Source organism: Amphiprion ocellaris, chromosome 21 (genome assembly GCF_022539595.1).
Source record: "Amphiprion ocellaris isolate individual 3 ecotype Okinawa chromosome 21, ASM2253959v1, whole genome shotgun sequence".
Classification (NCBI taxonomy): domain Eukaryota; kingdom Metazoa; phylum Chordata; class Actinopteri; family Pomacentridae; genus Amphiprion; species Amphiprion ocellaris.
In genome coordinates, this window is record NC_072786.1 from 22,475,639 (window position 1) to 22,494,145 (window position 18,507).

Sequence of the window (18,507 nt, forward strand, 5' to 3'; positions counted from 1 at the left end):
CAGTTAGAGGGAGAGTTGGAGAGACAGACAAAGCACAAGTGTTTAAAATCTTCTGATGGTTTTACTAATTAACACACTGTGTTACCGGCTAAAGGTGGATTTCATTTTTATTATGCCTTTAAATAGACCCACAATTTGAAGTCGTGGAAAGTGTAAACTGTCAGGTTTGCAGATTATTCTCCTTTCTTTTAAAGGCTTTAGGGGAAACATAGATGATGAGAGGTAACTTCTGACCACATGGTGGACCAGTCTTTACTGCTGTGAGTGATTCACCTTCTAAAAACAGACAATCACCTAAGGAGCTGTAATAGAGCAATGCAGTCTGCTGCAAACCACAGAGAATGAAATGCAGTAAACAAAATTTACCCTCCACTTGCTCTTGGCGAAGTTCTTTCTGATCTGCCGGCTGACTGACTCATGAATGTTCTTGCAGAGAGCTGTATCCCCAGCGATCCTAATATAAATACGTAGACACACACATGCAAGCACAAGTTCACTGTTATCACTTCTGACTGTACGTCAATATCCACATTGATTTGATGCCTTTTTTGTCCTGCCTATTTTGAGGGTGTGCGTATGTGTGTGCTTATCACCAGGGATGTCTGAGTGCCTGCTCGCAGGTGAAACGCTTGGCTGGATCTTTTTCCATCAGACTGCTGATGAAATCCTTGGCTGGGAGGAAAAACACAAACATCAAAAAGGCCTTAGAATGTCAGTAACTGTGGACACACAAGCACCACATTGTACTGACTTAAAACAGTAGTTTGGAAACAATTCCTGGTACTAATCCAGTTAGAAAAGCATCTTGTGACCCAAATAACACTGACAATCTGTGACATTTTAGTTTTACCATCTGTTACGTCATTCCCAGTTTCACTCCTGTGTTTCATGCCTTTCTGTACACTGTCCTTTTAAAAATGCAATGGTAACATGTTCACTAATCTGTTGTAATGCCTGTCTGAATAAAGTACTATAGCTTCTTAGTAAAATCTCATAACTGAGACAATCTCTGTAATGTCTTCAGCCAAACTAGCAGGTCTGTCAGGTTAAGGTGTAAGACAGTGTTTTATGTCAGCACAACGTCTGCCATCTTGCTAATTAGCAAACAACATACAAATTGAGGATGACAGAAATACCATTAGGTTATGCAGGAACTTGGTCATGAACAAAAGAATCAGACAAATTAATGAAACAAATTAAAATGTAGACCATTATATAAATTCAAGTACAGAGGAAACCACACGTCACCCTCATGGGGTGCCAGAGGAAAAAGTCAAACATCACTAAAGTCGGTGAAATTCATCGTCGGGAACCATGAACGTCTGTACCAAATGCCATGTCAGTCCATCCTCAAGGTTCTGACATACTTCAGGTGGTAGATGAACCAACAGACATTGGAGCTATGTTGCTAGCATTTATGAGGATCTTAACAAAACACCAAAAAGCTGCAAAAATGTAAGTACCAGTTGCCTGGTTCTGATTTACGTGATTTCTGTTAGTCCTGAGGAGACCTGACAGGTCTAAAAAAAATAAGTCTGTACCTGACAGCAATGTTATTTTATCCCATTGACTCACACACTAAACTGGAATCTCAAATGGATCTCCAGCCAACACAAAGCTGGTTTTACTGCCAGGTTTGTAGCGGTGATGAACACACACATGCACACACGCGCACGCACACGCACACGCACACACACACACACACACACACACACACACACACACACACACACACACACACACACACACACACACACACACACACACACACACGCACACACTCAGTCATTCCAGGCAGATGAGGTCAGAGGCTGTGATGGAGAGCTGGTGTGTGTCGCCCATATGTGGCACATGGTGGACAGAGCAGGAGGAAGAGGAGGAGGATGATGAAGGCTCACCTGAGTCTGAGATGTCGTCCCAGTACGGTGCATCAAACTCGTAGTCGGCTTTAAGGATCTGCTCGAACAGCTTGGAGTCGTTTTCATCGTAGAACGGAGGATAACCACACAGCCTGCAGACGACAGAGTCACTCTGTCAATGAGTCGTTCACTGCTTCATTCTTTGGGTTGATGTTTCAATCAGGCATTGAATGAATCACTCTGGGTTGAAATGATCAGTCAGGTAATGTATTTATGAAAGTGACAGGTGCAGTTCTGCATTCATTTTCTCATTCTGATGACATGACTGAATTTTTGTCGGAAACACAGCACAACAATATTTGATGAGAACATTTTTGGCAAATTTGATACATAACAGTGAGAACACTTAACTGAAAATATACTTCTAATAACTGGAATGAGTATGTAAAGCAAATATCTTTAAAAATCTTTAGAAGCATGTCCCTGAACCTGAACCCGGGGGTTGTAGTAAGTTCTGCCTATCCATGCAATGTTCTCATTTTGTGCAAAACTTTTTCTCTTCCACAATTGACCATTCTCTTTAATTGGCTCTTTAATTAGTAAAACTTCCATGCAGCTGATAAAAATGCTGCTGCCGGGCGTTTATGAAGTACGAGAAGAAGCAACCACATAACACCAAACCTTGCTGCCCTTCAATGGCTACCTGTGAGTATTACAGTCATGGACGAAAATATTGGCACCCATGGAATATTTCCAGAAAATACACTCTTTCTCACAGAAATTGTTGCAATTACAAATGTTTTTGGTATGCACGTGTTTATTTCCTTGATGTGTATTGGAAAAACACAAAAAAGCAGAAGAACAAAGCCAAAATTGACATAATTTTACACAAAACTCAAAAAATGGGCCAGACAAAATTGTTGGCACCCTTAACTCAGTATTTGGTTGCCACCCTTTGGAAGAAATAACTGAAACCAATCACTTCCTATAACCATCAACAAGCTTCTTACACCTCTCAGATGGATTTTTGGACCACTCTTCTTTTGCAAACTGCTCCAGGTCTCTCAGATTTGAAGGGTGCATTCTTGCAACAGCAATTTTCAGATCTCTCCATAGGTGGTCAATGGGATTTAGATCCGGACTCATTGCTGGCCACTTCAGAACTCTCCAGCACTTTGTCTCCAACCATTTCTTGGTGTTATTTGAGGTATGTTTCGGGTCATTGTCCTGCTAGAACACCCATGACCTCTGATGCAGACCCAGCTTTCTGACACTAGGCCCTACATTGCGGCCCCAAATCTTTTGATAGTCTCGAGATTCCGTGATTCCTTCACACCGTCAAGTCACCCAGTGCCAGAGGCAGCAAAACAACCCCAAAACATCTGTGAACCTCCACCATGTTTGACTGTAAGTACTGTGTTCTTTTCTTAGTAGGCCTCATTCCGTTTTCTGTAAACAGTAGAATGATGTGCTTTTCCAAAAAGCTCTACCTTAATCTCATCTGTCCACAAAATGTTCTCCCAAAAGGATTGAGGCTTACTCAGGTACATTTTTGCAAACTCCTGTCTGGCTTTTTTATGTCTCTTTGTCAGCAGTAGGGTTCTCCTTGGTCTCCTGCCATAGCGCTTCTTCTCATTCAGATGATGACGTATGATCCGAGCTGACACTTTTGCACCCTGAGTCTGCAGGACAACCTGAATTTGTGTGGAAGTTGACTGAGGATATTTATCCACCATTCGAACTATCCTGCATTGCATTCTTTCGTCAGTTTTTCTCTTCTGTCTCCGTCCAGGGAGATTAGCCACAGTTCCATGGGTTATAAACTTCTTGATTATTTTATGCACAGTGGTCAAAGGAACATCAGAATTTCTGGAGAAGGTCTTGTAACCTTCAGATTGTTCATATTTTTCCATAATTTTGCTTCTTAAGTCCTCAAACCCTTCCCGGCTCTTCTTTCTCTTCATGCTTGTTGTGACACACATAGGCACACAACACAAAGGCTGAGTCAATATTTATACATTCTAACTGGCTTCAGGCATGATTTCTATATTGCCAGCACCTGTTACTTGCCACAGGTGAGTTTAAATGAGCATCACATGCTTGAAATAAAATGATTTACCCACAGTTTTAAAAGGGTGCCAACAATTTTGTCCGGCCCATTTTTTGAGTTTTGTGTAAAATTATGTCAATTTTGGCTTTTTTCTTCTGCTTTTTTGTGTTTTTCCAATGCATATCAAGGAAATAAACATGTGTATACCAAAAATATTTGTAATTGCAACAATTTCTGGGAGAAATGGTGTATTTTCTGGAAAAATTCCAGGGGTGCCAATACTTTCGTCCATGACTGTAGAGTTTATTTTGGGATTTTATTGCTTCCTTTTCAAGCCAGGAATGACCTGGCTCCTGTTTACAGATGCAATCTGCAGATGCAAACTCCATTTCAGCCCACTCATTAATGGAGATTATTATTACTATTTTGCCCTGGACATCTCTGGATATAAAGGGCTTCAGTGTAAATGTGCTAATAGTGTCACATCCTGAATGCTATTCCCGTGTTTATGGCACTGGTCTGGGGCTGAAACGATTCCTGGAGTTACTCCAGTAATTTGACTGCTAAAATTTCTCAAGGCAAAATTCTCTGAATCAAGGCTTCATTTACTCCACTACATACTAGACCCCAGGTCACTAACTGGTGGACTGCAGTCTGAGGCTGGACCCAGACTTCATCCCATACATACCGTGATCTATTTAATTAAATTTGACGGGACACTTCTATTTTAACCGCCACAGCTTTGACATAGTGTGAGTCGGCTCAACAAAAACTAAAATCTCAGTCAGAGTTAACAGTTATGAAGGTGGTTTTCAACTTTCTTTGTTAACAGACTTTCTGTTTCAAGTTTGTCCACACAAACAGGAGCGTTTAACCATCATTTGACTTGTTTTCTGCACAAAATGAATCAATCACGGACAGGTTGTTTTAATGGAGAACAATGAGGAACATAAAATTTGTGACACTAAAAAGCTGTGACTGGAAATGATGTAAGACAGGAATGCTCACTTCCACTTCTGATGCTGTAAAGTGCATACCTAGCGCAGAATCCGATTACTTGATTAATTGTCAGAAAAATCTATAGAATACTCGATTTCTAAAATAATCGATAGCTGCGGCCCTACGCTGGATCATCTGATTCTGGTCACAGCAGTGTTTAATGTCCCTTTACTCTGTGAGCAGTAGTTGGCTGTATCACCTTAATCACGTTAACATGAGATTACTGGTTCCCAGTGCTGGTGAACACAAATGAACTCAAGTCCCTATCTGATTCTTCATAATGAGCCGACTCAACCAACAGCAGAGCTGCTGCTCAACCAAAAACATCATCTGCACCTCATTAAAGCTCAAGTTCTGGATGCGCCGAGAGATTTTCATAAAAACTCATTAAAATGCCGTTCTCCATCGATACACACCGAAAAAAAGGACTAAAAGCAGAACACACCGGGAGGAAAGGAAGGAGGATTCTGCCTGCCGTGAGGAAACAAAGGCTTTCTGATTGTTTTGCTGCGTTCTCATTTGCTTAAAGAGTCACCTGCCGCAGTTAACCCTCACTCCATCAAACACACACACACACACACACACACACACACACACACACACACACACACACACACACACACTAGGACAGAGTGAAAGAGTGATAAAGGCAAAGGCAGTCATCCGCGTTCTGTCTCCTGAACACACACACACACACACACACACACACACACACACACACACACACAGGATTCTGGGTGATTATCATGGTTGATTACCTGATGTGATCTTTCCACCTGAGCGGCGGCTAAAAGCTAACAAGGTCTGAATCCCAACGCTAATTGTGCTAATTGCCAGCAGGGAGCCGCTCATCGTCTCTCTCTGCAAGCAGGCACACACACACACACACACACACACACACACACACTGCATTGCCACCTGCACTAAACCCTCAAAACAAAGACTCGCACAAACATGTGACACATAAACACACCGGTCTTCACAACAGGAGAAGAGAGGAGTGGTGCTCAGAGAGACAGAGGGTAATATACATTCACTTAGGTCACTTCAAACATGTTAGATACACAAAACTTGGTAAAGTGTGCATGCCCTCATCTCTGCTGACTCCAACACTGTGGAGCCCATTAACCTGCTGCTGACTTCTGATCCCTCATCTGATCCCCAGTGAGGAAAATAATGTCTGTCAGGTGGAACACACACATAAACCCAGACAGACGCAGAAACACCTCCAAGTAACTAAAGTGAGGACATTAACAGCACTGTACACACGCTTGGGCCCCTTTTAAACCATGACAAGTCAGACATTGTTTGCATTGTTCACACACTCTTCAACACGTGCACTTATACATGCACACTAGTGAGTGTTAGAAGTGGGGGTGACGCAGCAGAAGAAAAACAAAAAGCAGAGAAAATGAAATCGAGTCTGCAGCTCCATGTCCATATAAGGCCACTCAGCAGAGCTCCATCTGGCACTGGTGATGGCACACGAGCGACATCATCATCATCATCATCATCATCATCATCATCATCATCTCATGCAATACACACAGAGGGTCAAATTAACAAACACGCACCCAAAGCAACAACTGCAGCGGCGCAATACAAGCTACATGGACTGTTACACCATTTGATAGTGACAACAAATCATGGCTAACTGGCTTAGGAGAAATGTGACGGTGCTTTTAAATGATGGAGTGTGTAATGAGTTAGTAATACATCACAGCTCAAACAGTGGCTTTGTGTGTGTGTGTGTGTGTGTGTGTGTGTGTGTACAAGCTAAGATGGATGTGAGTCATCCTGTGTAATATGCGAGTCTGTTTTCTGTTCACTAGTACTGTAGTGGTGTTATTGGGATTATGGGATGCCAGTGTGAATCATACACCCGCTTAAAAATATATTATCCAGTTGAAGTTGTGTTCATTTTGTGGTTCATACAAAACTGAGCCAGACCAACATACAGAGACAATTAACAGAAAGTCAATGATACGATCTGAGGTGGTGAATTTGTATCTGAAGTAGCCAGTTGTTGCTGAGCAATTAATTGATTTCAAGTCAAACTTCCATCCATTCATCCATCCTTCCATCCATCCATCCATCCATCCATCCATCCATCCATCCATCCATTTCATGTGTGAAAGTCACACTTTTGATGATTTCTCATGTGCTACTGCTCCATCACGTTTTTAAATCTATCACACAGGGAAAATTCAAATGAAGCAAGACTCTAACAAAAAGAAATTGCAAATTAAACTGCAGTCTGCATCTGTTTGAAAGATGGGGATTAGATACTTTCCCCGACTTGTTCAGCTCTTGTCAGTAGTGCAATTAAAGATGAGACAGGCACATGTACAGAACAATCCAACTGAATGGAATCACAAAGGCAACATGGAAGTAAACAGAAAAAAATGTTTGAGATGAAAACATGGGTCAAATTCATTAGAAATGTGTCACTGCAGGAAAGGCCCAAGTGGAAATAAAACACAGCACAGAAAACATGACATAGCCTGTCATATATCATATCCAGATATATGATGGTCTTTAAAACACAACCATGCAGGTGTTTCCACTTGTTTTCACTGATTAGACTTCAACTCAGGTTACAGAGAATGGTGAACAGATTTTTTTTTTCACAGCAGATATTTTGCCTTAGAAAAGACATGAATAATAACTTTAACAAGGGTCTTACAACATTAAGCCACTGACAGGTGAAGTTGATAACACTGATCATTCTGTTACAAAGCAATGTTCTGCTGGAAAAAAAACTTTAGTTCTGGGATTTAAGTAGATGTTACTTTGAGAAGTATCATCAACCTCAACTCTGTCTCAGACCAAGCACACCTCAATGGCAGAGGCGCTCCAACCCCACAACCTCCAGAACCCAAACAGATCGGACTGGGATGTCCAACGTTCAACGTCTCAGTAACAGACACTGCAGGAAGCCTCAGAGGTTCTCTGTCCTATAGGGTCCAAGCTGTTATGGCAGCATGAAGGACCTACACAATATTAGGAGTCTGGTTTAATAATGTGGCTTTTGGTCTAAGTATCCCAGGAAGCTGTGACAGTGAGTCAACATCCACAATACCAGGGAAAAGCACCTGAAGCAGCTAAACAGAATTCAGTCATCATTAATTTTAATACTTACACTCATGATTTTCTCACTGTGACATATCCTAATGTTGTTTGTGTAAAAGGTTGAATTTCTTCAAGAACTACTAAGAGCAACATTTATCCCACACTGACAAAGAGTGTGAGGGATGTGTCTGCTAACCCTCTGAACCTAAAGTCATTCAAAGTGTTTTTTGCTCCTGCCCAATTTTTACTTACAGTGGGTCATATTTCACTGCAATATAAAGTCCTGCATCTCTGTGGAAGCAGCACAAACCATGACTAGAAGGAGAGAGAACTCTGAGGTATGACACAGTTTATAATGCCATAAATCACAGAAAAAGTCAAAACAAAAGTTGAACTTGTTTTTCGTCATTTTAGAAAAATTGCAAGGAACATGTACAACATGTTCCAAGTGCCCACAGGTGTTACTGGCACAGGTAAAAACAGTGTCTCTACATACTGTAGGCGTTTAACGACTTGTATTTGTAATTTGTCTCGACACATGTGGCCTTTCTGCTCTGTATAAACACAGCATGCAGCTCATCCAAAAAGTGCTACCTAGCAGATGAGTCACTTGTAGCTTCTCAGTTGCTCTGAGGAACAGATCATTTTTTGTGTTTTTACAGAATCCTGTTCAGGTACACTACCGTTGAGAAGTTTGAGGTCAATTAGAAATGTCCTAATTTTTGAAAGAAACTCTTTTTTTTTTTTTTCAATGAAGATACAATACAATACAATGACTTTATTAACCCCCAAAGGGAAATTCAATTGTCTGGGGTCTCATCTGTTTACTTTTGAATTAAACTGTCTGATTAAACATAACATTAAATGAATGATAAACCCAGTGTAGACATTGTTAATGTGGTAAATGACTATTCTAGCTGGAAACGGCTGATTTTTAATGGAATATCTCCATAGAGGTACAGAGGAACATTTCCAGCAACCATCACTCCTGTGTTCTAATGCTACATTGTGTTAGCTAATGGTGTTGAAAGGCTAATTGATGATTAGAAAACCCCAAACTTTTGAATGGTAATGTCAATGGTATATTTATGGCAGAACTCCAAACTGAGCCAGTAAATAATTTTTGCGACTTCGATATGTTTCCCACAATGATGACGCTATCACACCTTATGTGGTATAAATGGCATCAAGAATGCAGATTCCCCCACTTGATTATGTGACATAAGGTGTTAATGCTGAGGTTCGTGGTGAGAAACTCTTGTAAACTGTGAAACCAACTGCAACTGTGGCGATGCCAGTCAGGCTGCTTGAATAACACACCAACACTTGTGATGTAACGCAAAAGAGACGAGCTGGTACTTACAGGATGTAGGCGATCACTCCGATGGACCAGCAGTCCACTGCTTTACTGTAGGGCTTCTGGGCGAGAACCTCTGGAGCTGAGAGACACACAGACAGTTGGTATTAATGTTCCTTCATTTTGCAGTAGCCTGCTAGTAAACCTAACTATACTGAAATTTGGCCTGTGTTTTTGCTTTCTTTTCAGCTTGAGGCCCAGTAAAAAGAGTTTTACGTGAAAATGTAGCTGTTTAATGAGCCTGAATACAGAAAAAAATGTGCAGACTCTCCATCTCCATCAAAATGAAAATCACATGGCAGTTTGGTTAATGGTGGGAAATTCTGTGCAGCAGGTACAGGTTCTCACAGCTCCAGAGACTTATACCTGACACGAAAAGGACCTGAAACTATTTACCCCAAGTTATTTTTCCTGTACTTCAACACAAAGCTAACTGCTAGTTAGCCCGAGAGCCATTTTCTGTGTTGTTGCTGATTGTAAGGGAGACTGGTCTGGCCTGACCTTCCTCTGCAGCTCGTTACTGAAGGCCCCGAACAGAGCAAATTACTGACGACAGTGAGCTCAACATAACATCACCTCACACAAAGCTGCCTCAAAATAGATTTGGCACGCTTACACACACACAGAGCCAGATATGAAGAAATACCAGACATTTCTAGGGCAAAAACTAAACTTTGCACACTTGCGCTGAATCAGAGTACTTAAGTTTGTTTATTGGTGGACTGTGACTCAGGGTGAAGGTGTGCGTGTGTTCTTGTTTTGCTGGATTTAGAATTAGGACATTTTTACACACTGAAGTCATTGTGTCTGGTACTACTTCAAAAACACAATTCAGACTCAGATATGTTCCTTAGGTTCCAAGCTGGTGTAGAACAGTGTCTCTACTATTAATGTGAATAGAATTTTGACTGTAAAAGTCTTGGAATGCCTGTTCTGCGTGCGCTACGTATTAGCTGAGTGGGATTTCACAAGTCTGGATGTTTAGTTGGTGAAGTTACTGATTCTCTCAGCTCATGACACCTACTCAGTCGTTTTCACTGATTTCCTAACCTCTCCTAGGTGTTGATTGTGTTATGAGGAAATGTGCATCTTGTTAAAACGGGTCTTTTAGTGTTTTTTCTTACTTTCCTGTGGAAGAAAACTGTTGACAATGTGTATCGATACGTTTTAAACAGTAAACTCTGCCACTTGTGTAAACAAAAAGGAGTTTTACCAGAAAGTTTTCACCTAATGCACAGTGGCTTGGTGGTTAGCACTGTCGCTTTGCAGCTAGAAGATCCCCGGTTCGCGTCCTGGGTCTGGGATCTTTATGCATGGAGTTTGCATGTTCTGTGTGGGGCTTTTCCAGCTTCCTAAATTGTCTGTCTGTTTGTCTCTATGTGTAGTCCTGTGATAGACTGGTGACCTGTCCAGGTGTCTCCTGTCTTCACTCTAAGTCAGCTGGGATAGACTCCAGCCCCCCCATGACCCTAATGAGGATTAAGCAGTGTATAGATAATGGATGAATGGATAGTTTGTCAAGCAGAATGGCTCTGACTACATTTATTACAATATAGCTGAGCAGACAGCAGAATAGAATAAGTAGCGTCTTCACAGCAAGTTGCTAAACTCAAGTTGGATTTTGGACCATGTTACTCTTTTGAAATCGGATGTAAGCAAGGGGTAGATCTGACCGAGGACTCGAAGTCAGTAAGTCAGATGATACGGTAGAGAGCTGTAAAGGTCATAAGGTAGCTCTACCCTGGAACATACACTGTTTTGTGGTTTATTTTCGTCTAAGTAGGATTATAATGTACAAAATGAACATCATGTTGTATCCAGAAAGTCTTAAAACTAGATCAAGCTCTTAAATACATCAGGAAAATATTGAGGTAACAAATCATGTGAGAAAAAGGGTCATTTTCTCAGAGCCTTCTTTACAATCAAACTTCTTTTACAACCAGAGGAGTCGCCCCCTGCTGGCTGTGAGAAAGAATGCAGCTTTAAGGCTCTAAGCTTTGGTTTCACTTCACAAAACTGGAAGCTACATTTATCTTATACATACACAGTCTACACATCAGTCCAAAAACTCCACATTCAACAGTCGCTCTGCAGCCTCCAACAAAACAGCACATTTAACCGTTCTTAAATGTAGTTAAACAAAGAGAAAATGTGCTGTTCTCATGCTTATAATTAAGATCTGGTTTTCATTTGGAGCTTTCTCCAGTTATTTATTCTTTGGTTAAATTTAGATACAGATAGTCTGGAGTGGAAATGCCCCACAGCCCAGTAAACCTCTGCAGGAGAGCAAGAAAGGTGGGAGTCAGGGGTGACGCTCTGAAGGAGCTGGACTGGAAGTAGATGGATGAGAACAATAAAAAGAGACTTATAATGAAAGGGAGAAGGGAATGTGAGCACAACTGATGCAAGGTACTGACCAATAAAAGTGAAATGCCCACTGATGTAATTTCTTTCTGATTTTTTGAGTGCTCCTGTGTGTGTGTGTATATTTGGATCATTGGTATTTGAAGTTTCATAAAGGTCCAGTTTCAGAGTTATCACATCAAGATCAGAGAAAATAGCAGCAGCAAAGTTTGTGAGGGGCTGGTAAAAAATGGAAAACCTCTGAATATTCAGAGCGGTTACACAATGTGAAGACCAGCTGTGTTGAGTAAAGCTGGCCTGATGGGAATAGCTTTAAATTAAATTAAAATGTGCCTGTCTGTCTGCATTTCTCTGATAGATCTGTTTATGTGAGAGTTTGAATGATCTAGTCAGAAACACAAGCAGAGCCACCGGTCTTGTGTTCAAACACGGAAGTGTGTGTTCTGTCACTGAACATCTGTCTCCTATAACAACACACTACACACACACAGAAATGCTTACACACAAGAACCTGAAATACCGTCTAGACATATACATGCACACAGGACTACACACACCCACACAGCAGGTTTCATCCATGTGGACTCTGCAGAAAGGACTTGTCTGTCAGGTGGTGATAAGAGCGACTGGTGTGTGTGAATGCAAGGCGCACACATTGTCTGAACACTACACACACACAAACGGTGCTCCAGATGACACAAAATGAACAAAGACGAAACATAAATGGTGTCAGATGGGAACAAGATGTGCTCATTGAAGTTTTCAGCTCAGTTCCTATTTACTCAACCAAGTAGGGACGTAAAAAATGATAATAACAAACACTGAGCAATGATTAATGAACCAAATCTGCTGAACTTAGTTTTAAAGCATTTTGACAGGATAAAGAGACTAAAAGTAAGGAATGATTTGCTGCAGAAATTACAATCTCTAGGTGACTTTGTATGACTTTTACGGTAGATTTATCTAAACCTTCTGTCTCCCCCTTCTGGCTGTGACAGTAATTAAACAAACACTGTCAATGCTCGCTTCTGTCTTGCTGTTGATCTTTTAAAAAAATAATAATTATAATGCCTCTCTGAGCGCTGAGTAAGTTTTTTTTACCTGGAACATCGGGGACTTTTCTTGGCTGCTTCCCATGTCCTTCCATGTCCACATCCTAGTGGCTGCAATCTACTCTGTCCCTCTTCAATATTGAGGTACAATGTATTGTTACCAGTGCACCAGCACAAGAACATTGCCTGAGAAATTAGCTGTAAAACTCTAACACACTGTGAAATACAGAGAGATTCACCTGGCATGGATAGGCTTAATCAACACTGTGTGAACTTTGTTAGTAAAGCCATTTATATCCAAACTCCAGCTTTAAAGGGATGATGATCCATTTTGTACTTCACTATTTTGTCGGATTACAATAAAGCCTTGTTCACAACAGCACATTTACTGTGTTGTAGGAGTCCATCCTGGATGCTATCAGAGTTTCTTCAAACTTTATCCATGTTCAGTGCCTTTGGAATTTGGAGACATTTAAACTCAGTAATTCAAAGATAGCACTATGTTCACTAACATGGGCTTTTCTCTTGTAAAGGTAAAAGTGAAAACTTACTGTTTGAAAACAGAAAAATTTAACACATATCTAACTTCTTGTCCCCTTGTCCAAGTATTTAAGCTAATCAGCTAAACAAGGCTGTTTTACAATGAAATACACTAATAAGCCACAACAATAAACCACTGACTGGTGAATTTGTATATGTACACTACTGATCAAAAGTTTTAGAATGCCTGAATCTTTCCAGTTTTTCATAGAAATTCAAGCAGTTCAAGTCCAATGAAAGGCTTGAAATGGTACAAAGGTAAGTGGTGAACTGCCACAGGTTAAAAAAAGGTAAAGTTACCCAAAACTGACAAATAATGTACATTTCAGAATTATACAAAAAGGCCTTTTTCAGGAAACAAGAAATGTGTTAACAACTTAAAGCTGTTCTGCAGCAATGGAGGTTGATCAAGCCTTGAAAGTTGGTGCTACCAAATCCTACAGGTGTCCCAACTTTTCTAGATTCCTCACAACCCGGTGAAGAAAAAGAACCAGAGGGTGAGCTTGAAAACATGGAGTGGCAGCACAGTCTCCAGACTGAAACCCCATGGAGCTGGTTTGGGATGAACTGGACAGAAGACTGAGAGCAAAGCAACCTACAAGTGCCACACATTTATAGGAACTTCTGCAACAGAGTTGGGAAGAACTTTGTGGAGAATATTTGACTTCCATTGTGGAAAGAATTCCACGAGTGTGTTCAGCTGTTGTATCTGCCAAAGATGGTTACTTTGATGAGTCAAAAGTTTAGAATACATTTTCGGTTTCTAAATAGATTATTTTTTTTACTTCGTGTTTATTGTGCTATGCTTTCATTTCAGAGTACAATGAGACATTAACATGCATAATTTCCAATAAAAAACTGGAAAAATTGGGATGTTCTAAAACTTTTGGGCGGTAGTGTAACTTTAGCTTCAGTGATTTAGCACAGCATCATGCATGTGTCCATCATGTGCATGAGCAAAACCTTCTCCCTCGGTTCTGGTTTTAAAACCAGTCAGATTTTAAATGTAATGAAGACAGCTAGAGACTATTTTCAACCAACTTCTGGAGCTAATCGTACCTTGATTAGCCAGGTCGCTAAAGCTGATAAAACCTTCCAGCATTGTTTGTGAGTGAGGTTGGATTTTTAGCCTTCCAGCCATTTTTCTACTCCTTCTACAGTGATGTGAATCAAAGACACACACATTTCAAAAATGACTTTTCAGAGGCAAATCTGCACCCCTTGTCATCATATACTGCTTGTGGTATGTGGGTTGGAAAGTCTGACAGTAAGAACAGTAACTCAGAGGGTATGTGGTGACTTTTACAGGAAAAGATAAAAACTAGAGGAAAGATTAGACTGTTGGAGGTGAGGAAAATCTGACTTTCTTACCCACATATCCCGGCGTGCCGCAGGCAGTGGACATGACGTCACCGCTGCCCTCCATCTTGGAAAGGCCGAAGTCACTGATCATGATTTTGGACTCGTCTTGAGGATTAAAATACAACAAGTTCTCTGGCTGCAGAAAGAAAACAAGAAAGACACCAAGAAAGAAGTGTATCAGATTTCTGACTCTCATATGGGTTATGATTTATTATTTTGGTCACATTTTTGTCAAGGTCAGAGTGGCAGGAAAGAAAAAAAAAGCATATTTAAACAGTAAAACCTTCCTTTCATCGTCATTTTACGCAGCACTGGTTTATGGAGCTCACTCTGACCAATCACGCCGACCCACAATGCAATGTGTCAGGACACTACCCTTACTGCAGCAGTAAATCACTGGCTGTCAAGTGAGAATGAACCGTCGTGTGGATTGAAAGTGTATGTGTGTGTGTGTGTGTGTGTGTGTGTGTGTGTGTGTGTGTGTGTGTGTGTGTGTGTGTGTGTGTGTGTGTGTGTGTTACCTTCAGGTCTCGGTGTACGATCCCCATCTTGTGCAGGTAGTGAACAGCATCCAGGACTTGCCGGATCAGCGTGCTCGCATCCTTCTCCGTGTAGAAACCCTTTTCCACAATTCGGTCGAACAGCTCGCCGCCGGACACCCTGCAGGACGGAATAAAGTGTGTGTGAAAAACATTAACATGCACATGTTCCCGTTACCACACACACACACACACACACACGGCAGTAACTGGCAACAGGCCGGGGGGTCGCTGGGGTGAGATTTCTGGTAATTTATGAGCTGTAGATGTTTCCAGCCAGGACTGTGTGGAAGCTGTGAGCCATGTGCTACCATACACACAAACACATGCATTCATATGCCTCACAGCATTTACTGTATCTTCTAATGTGTACATGTGTTTAAGTCTGGAAACCACACGATCCCCATTCCTTACGCTGATTCACAACTGATTTTACTCATTTTCCAAATCATCTCTCACTAGACTGCAGCTCTAAAAATTCTATGATATGTCAGGAATATTTTTTCATGTATTTTTTTTTTTATTTAGCAACAGCAGCAAATGAAGAAGCTCAAGTTTAATGAGCACAGTGGAGTAATGAGAAAGAAGTCAGGACAAGAAGAAACAGGAAAGACTGAAGGGTGTGTATTTGTAAGCTTTAAAATGAATATCATTTTGCATTTTAGTGCAGTAACACGTGATTACAGATGAGTTCCAAACTTACAGCAAGGAAACTCCACCCAATTCCTGTTCTTATCCTATAATAGGTTTGCTGTTTTTGGAAATTAATAAAATTCCAAAAATATTAGCGCATCACAAGTCGGAGAAAAACTGTAACAGTCACATTGTAAATCAAAAAACAAGTTGGTTAAACTCCAGTATAAAAATCTGGTTCTGAAACAGGTTAAAGGTAATAAAATATTCCTAAATATCTGCAGTGCAGGTCTGTGTGTGCAGAAAGAATGATACCAGCCAATAAAAGAAGTCACGTCTGACCCAAGAAAAACACTTAAAGAAGTTAATCTGCAAGTTTCTCCCCTCTGGCAGATTCTTTCAATAGTTAGTTTTATGTTTTATGACTCCAGACCACATGAAATAACTTGTCCAGGCGTACACAACATACAGTTAATAAAGGTGAAACCTCGCTAATCACACAGCAGACACACAGCTCCCCCTGCTGGAGGACAACCTCTACCTTCACCTCACTGTATAATCACAGCATAAACACCTGTATGTTAATGTGGATTGTTTGCAAAAAATACCGCAGTAGAATGGCCACTATATGGAAGCAGCATGTGAGTAGTTTTAATAATAGCACTATAGTACTTAAATAAAAATAGTGATAACAGTAGCAGTGACACAAGTCGTAACAGTAAGCAGCCTTGTAGTTTCTTATGTATACACTATGTTTATACTTCATGCTTTAAACAATTATGAAAGACAAACTACACACAACCATAAAGTGCACCAGTGTCCACAACAACACATAAGTATTCACAAGGGCAAACACGCACAACGCAGATGCCCGGTGTGACTGTGGGGCGTCGTCACGGCGACAGATCAGATTAGAGCCTGTGGAAGTTAAACTCTAATGAAGTTTCTGAAAAAAGAGATCAGAATTAATTGCTAATCCTCTCTCCCTCTCTCTTCAAAGAGGGCAGCCACTCGTTCAGTTTCAGAGGAAGTCATGTCTGGGAACGACAAGAAAGGGCTAAACACACACACACACACACAGACACACCAACACACACACACACACATGGCAAAAGGGAGATCAGCCACCAGGCTGCATGGTTGCATAAGCGTTTGCGTAAGGAGACCATGGCAATCAGACAGGAGCTCCCACACAAGAACAGATATACAGATGCAAGGGCACGACCACAAACACACACACAGATAAAAACATAAAAAGCAAATGCACAGACATGATCAAAGACAAGCACGGAAAACACAAAGACACAAGGTCACACACACCAAAGGCCAACACATACAGCACGCACCCAATTAACACAATGTCACACATATTCGCCATAAGCACACAGCAGGAACAGGCTTGCCAAGCTGCCACTCATCTTCTACCATTTCATAAATCTTAATAAACACCATCTTCAAGGATCTAACAGTGAGGAGGTCAAAGATCACAGCACCTGACAACAACATCTCCTACTGGGTTCAATGTCGGTTTAGCTGGTATTTCATCTATAACAAAATAAATAATTTTCACCACCTGCTGTTGTTTATCATATGCTTAGAGGTTCAGCGTCATATTTCTGCCTCATGTGGCCTTTGCTCCATTTAAGCAGGATTTCCCAGCTGGAGCAGTCACTGACTTCGCCCTCACTCACCTGGAAGTTCTGATTCAGCTGTTAGATTTGTTAGATTGAAGTGCGGGGATTTTAACAGAACACCTACTAATAACAGTAATGACAGAACCTTAAGAAGCTCAACATATTTATCAGAAACTAGTTGTTTCAAATTCTGGCTGAACTTTAATCTGTTGAAAGGCTTCTGTTGGATAACTGCTTTTAGTCATTATACATGACTTCCACTTCAACTTCAAAGAAAAAAATCAAGAGAAGTCAGATTTTAGAACTGAAGAACTTGCAACTGACAATTTAAATGCAAACCTAGACTGTGTGTGTATTTAGGATAAACTGATAACTGGTTTGGGCAACTATCAGATCAGATATTCTTTCTGATGCCCCTGAAACATCACAAGCAGCAACCTATCAACAATGAGGGATAAATGTTAGAAATTCTATTTTGATCAGAGATCTGACTGAAAATTATAGGGCACTACGCACACCCATGTGGGGTCAATGGTCAGGTAAGGGAGCCTTTACACTGCTTTATTATTCTGTCAAGGAATGTGGCGTACGCTTGTCCGTGAATCTGTGAATCTATCTGTCCATCTGCAACATTACTCAAAAACGGAATAACGGATTTGCATGAAATTTTCAGGGAAGGTCAGAAATTACACAAGGACCACCTCATTAGATTTTGGCAGTGATACGGCTTATAGTCTGGATCCACAGATTTGTTTCCATTGCGAGATATAGTGGCCGGAACGGCGTCACTGCAACCATGACAACAGTGAACGCTGTTTCAGTTACCTGCATCAATTCACTCAACCCACTACATATTTCGGTCACGCAATTCGGTATCTGTACATAACGTACGCATGCACAACGAATGCCTGTGCTCACGCAAGACAATTATTTATTTATTCAGTTAGTTTGTGGGTCGATCTGTATTAAATGACCAGATTCTATGTTGCTGTGATTCCTGAATGCACAAATTGAGGAATGAACAGTCTTGGTGGAGTATTGCGCTC

At 40.9% G+C, this 18,507-nt stretch overlaps 1 protein-coding gene across 1 annotated transcript in view; it reads right to left on the reverse strand.

Annotated features, from left to right (window-relative positions):
* Positions 1-18,507, reverse strand: part of camk1da (calcium/calmodulin-dependent protein kinase 1Da) — an 82,175-nt gene that overhangs the window by 9,328 nt on the left and 54,340 nt on the right. Inside the window, exons 4-9 of the mRNA XM_023299756.3 lie at positions 15,177-15,315; positions 14,665-14,791; positions 9,344-9,419; positions 1,899-2,011; positions 594-672; positions 367-454 (exon numbers count right to left, since the gene is read on the reverse strand). Coding sequence (XP_023155524.1) covers positions 367-454; positions 594-672; positions 1,899-2,011; positions 9,344-9,419; positions 14,665-14,791; positions 15,177-15,315 — 622 coding nt within the window. The remainder of the gene's footprint in view (positions 1-366; positions 455-593; positions 673-1,898; positions 2,012-9,343; positions 9,420-14,664; positions 14,792-15,176; positions 15,316-18,507) is intronic.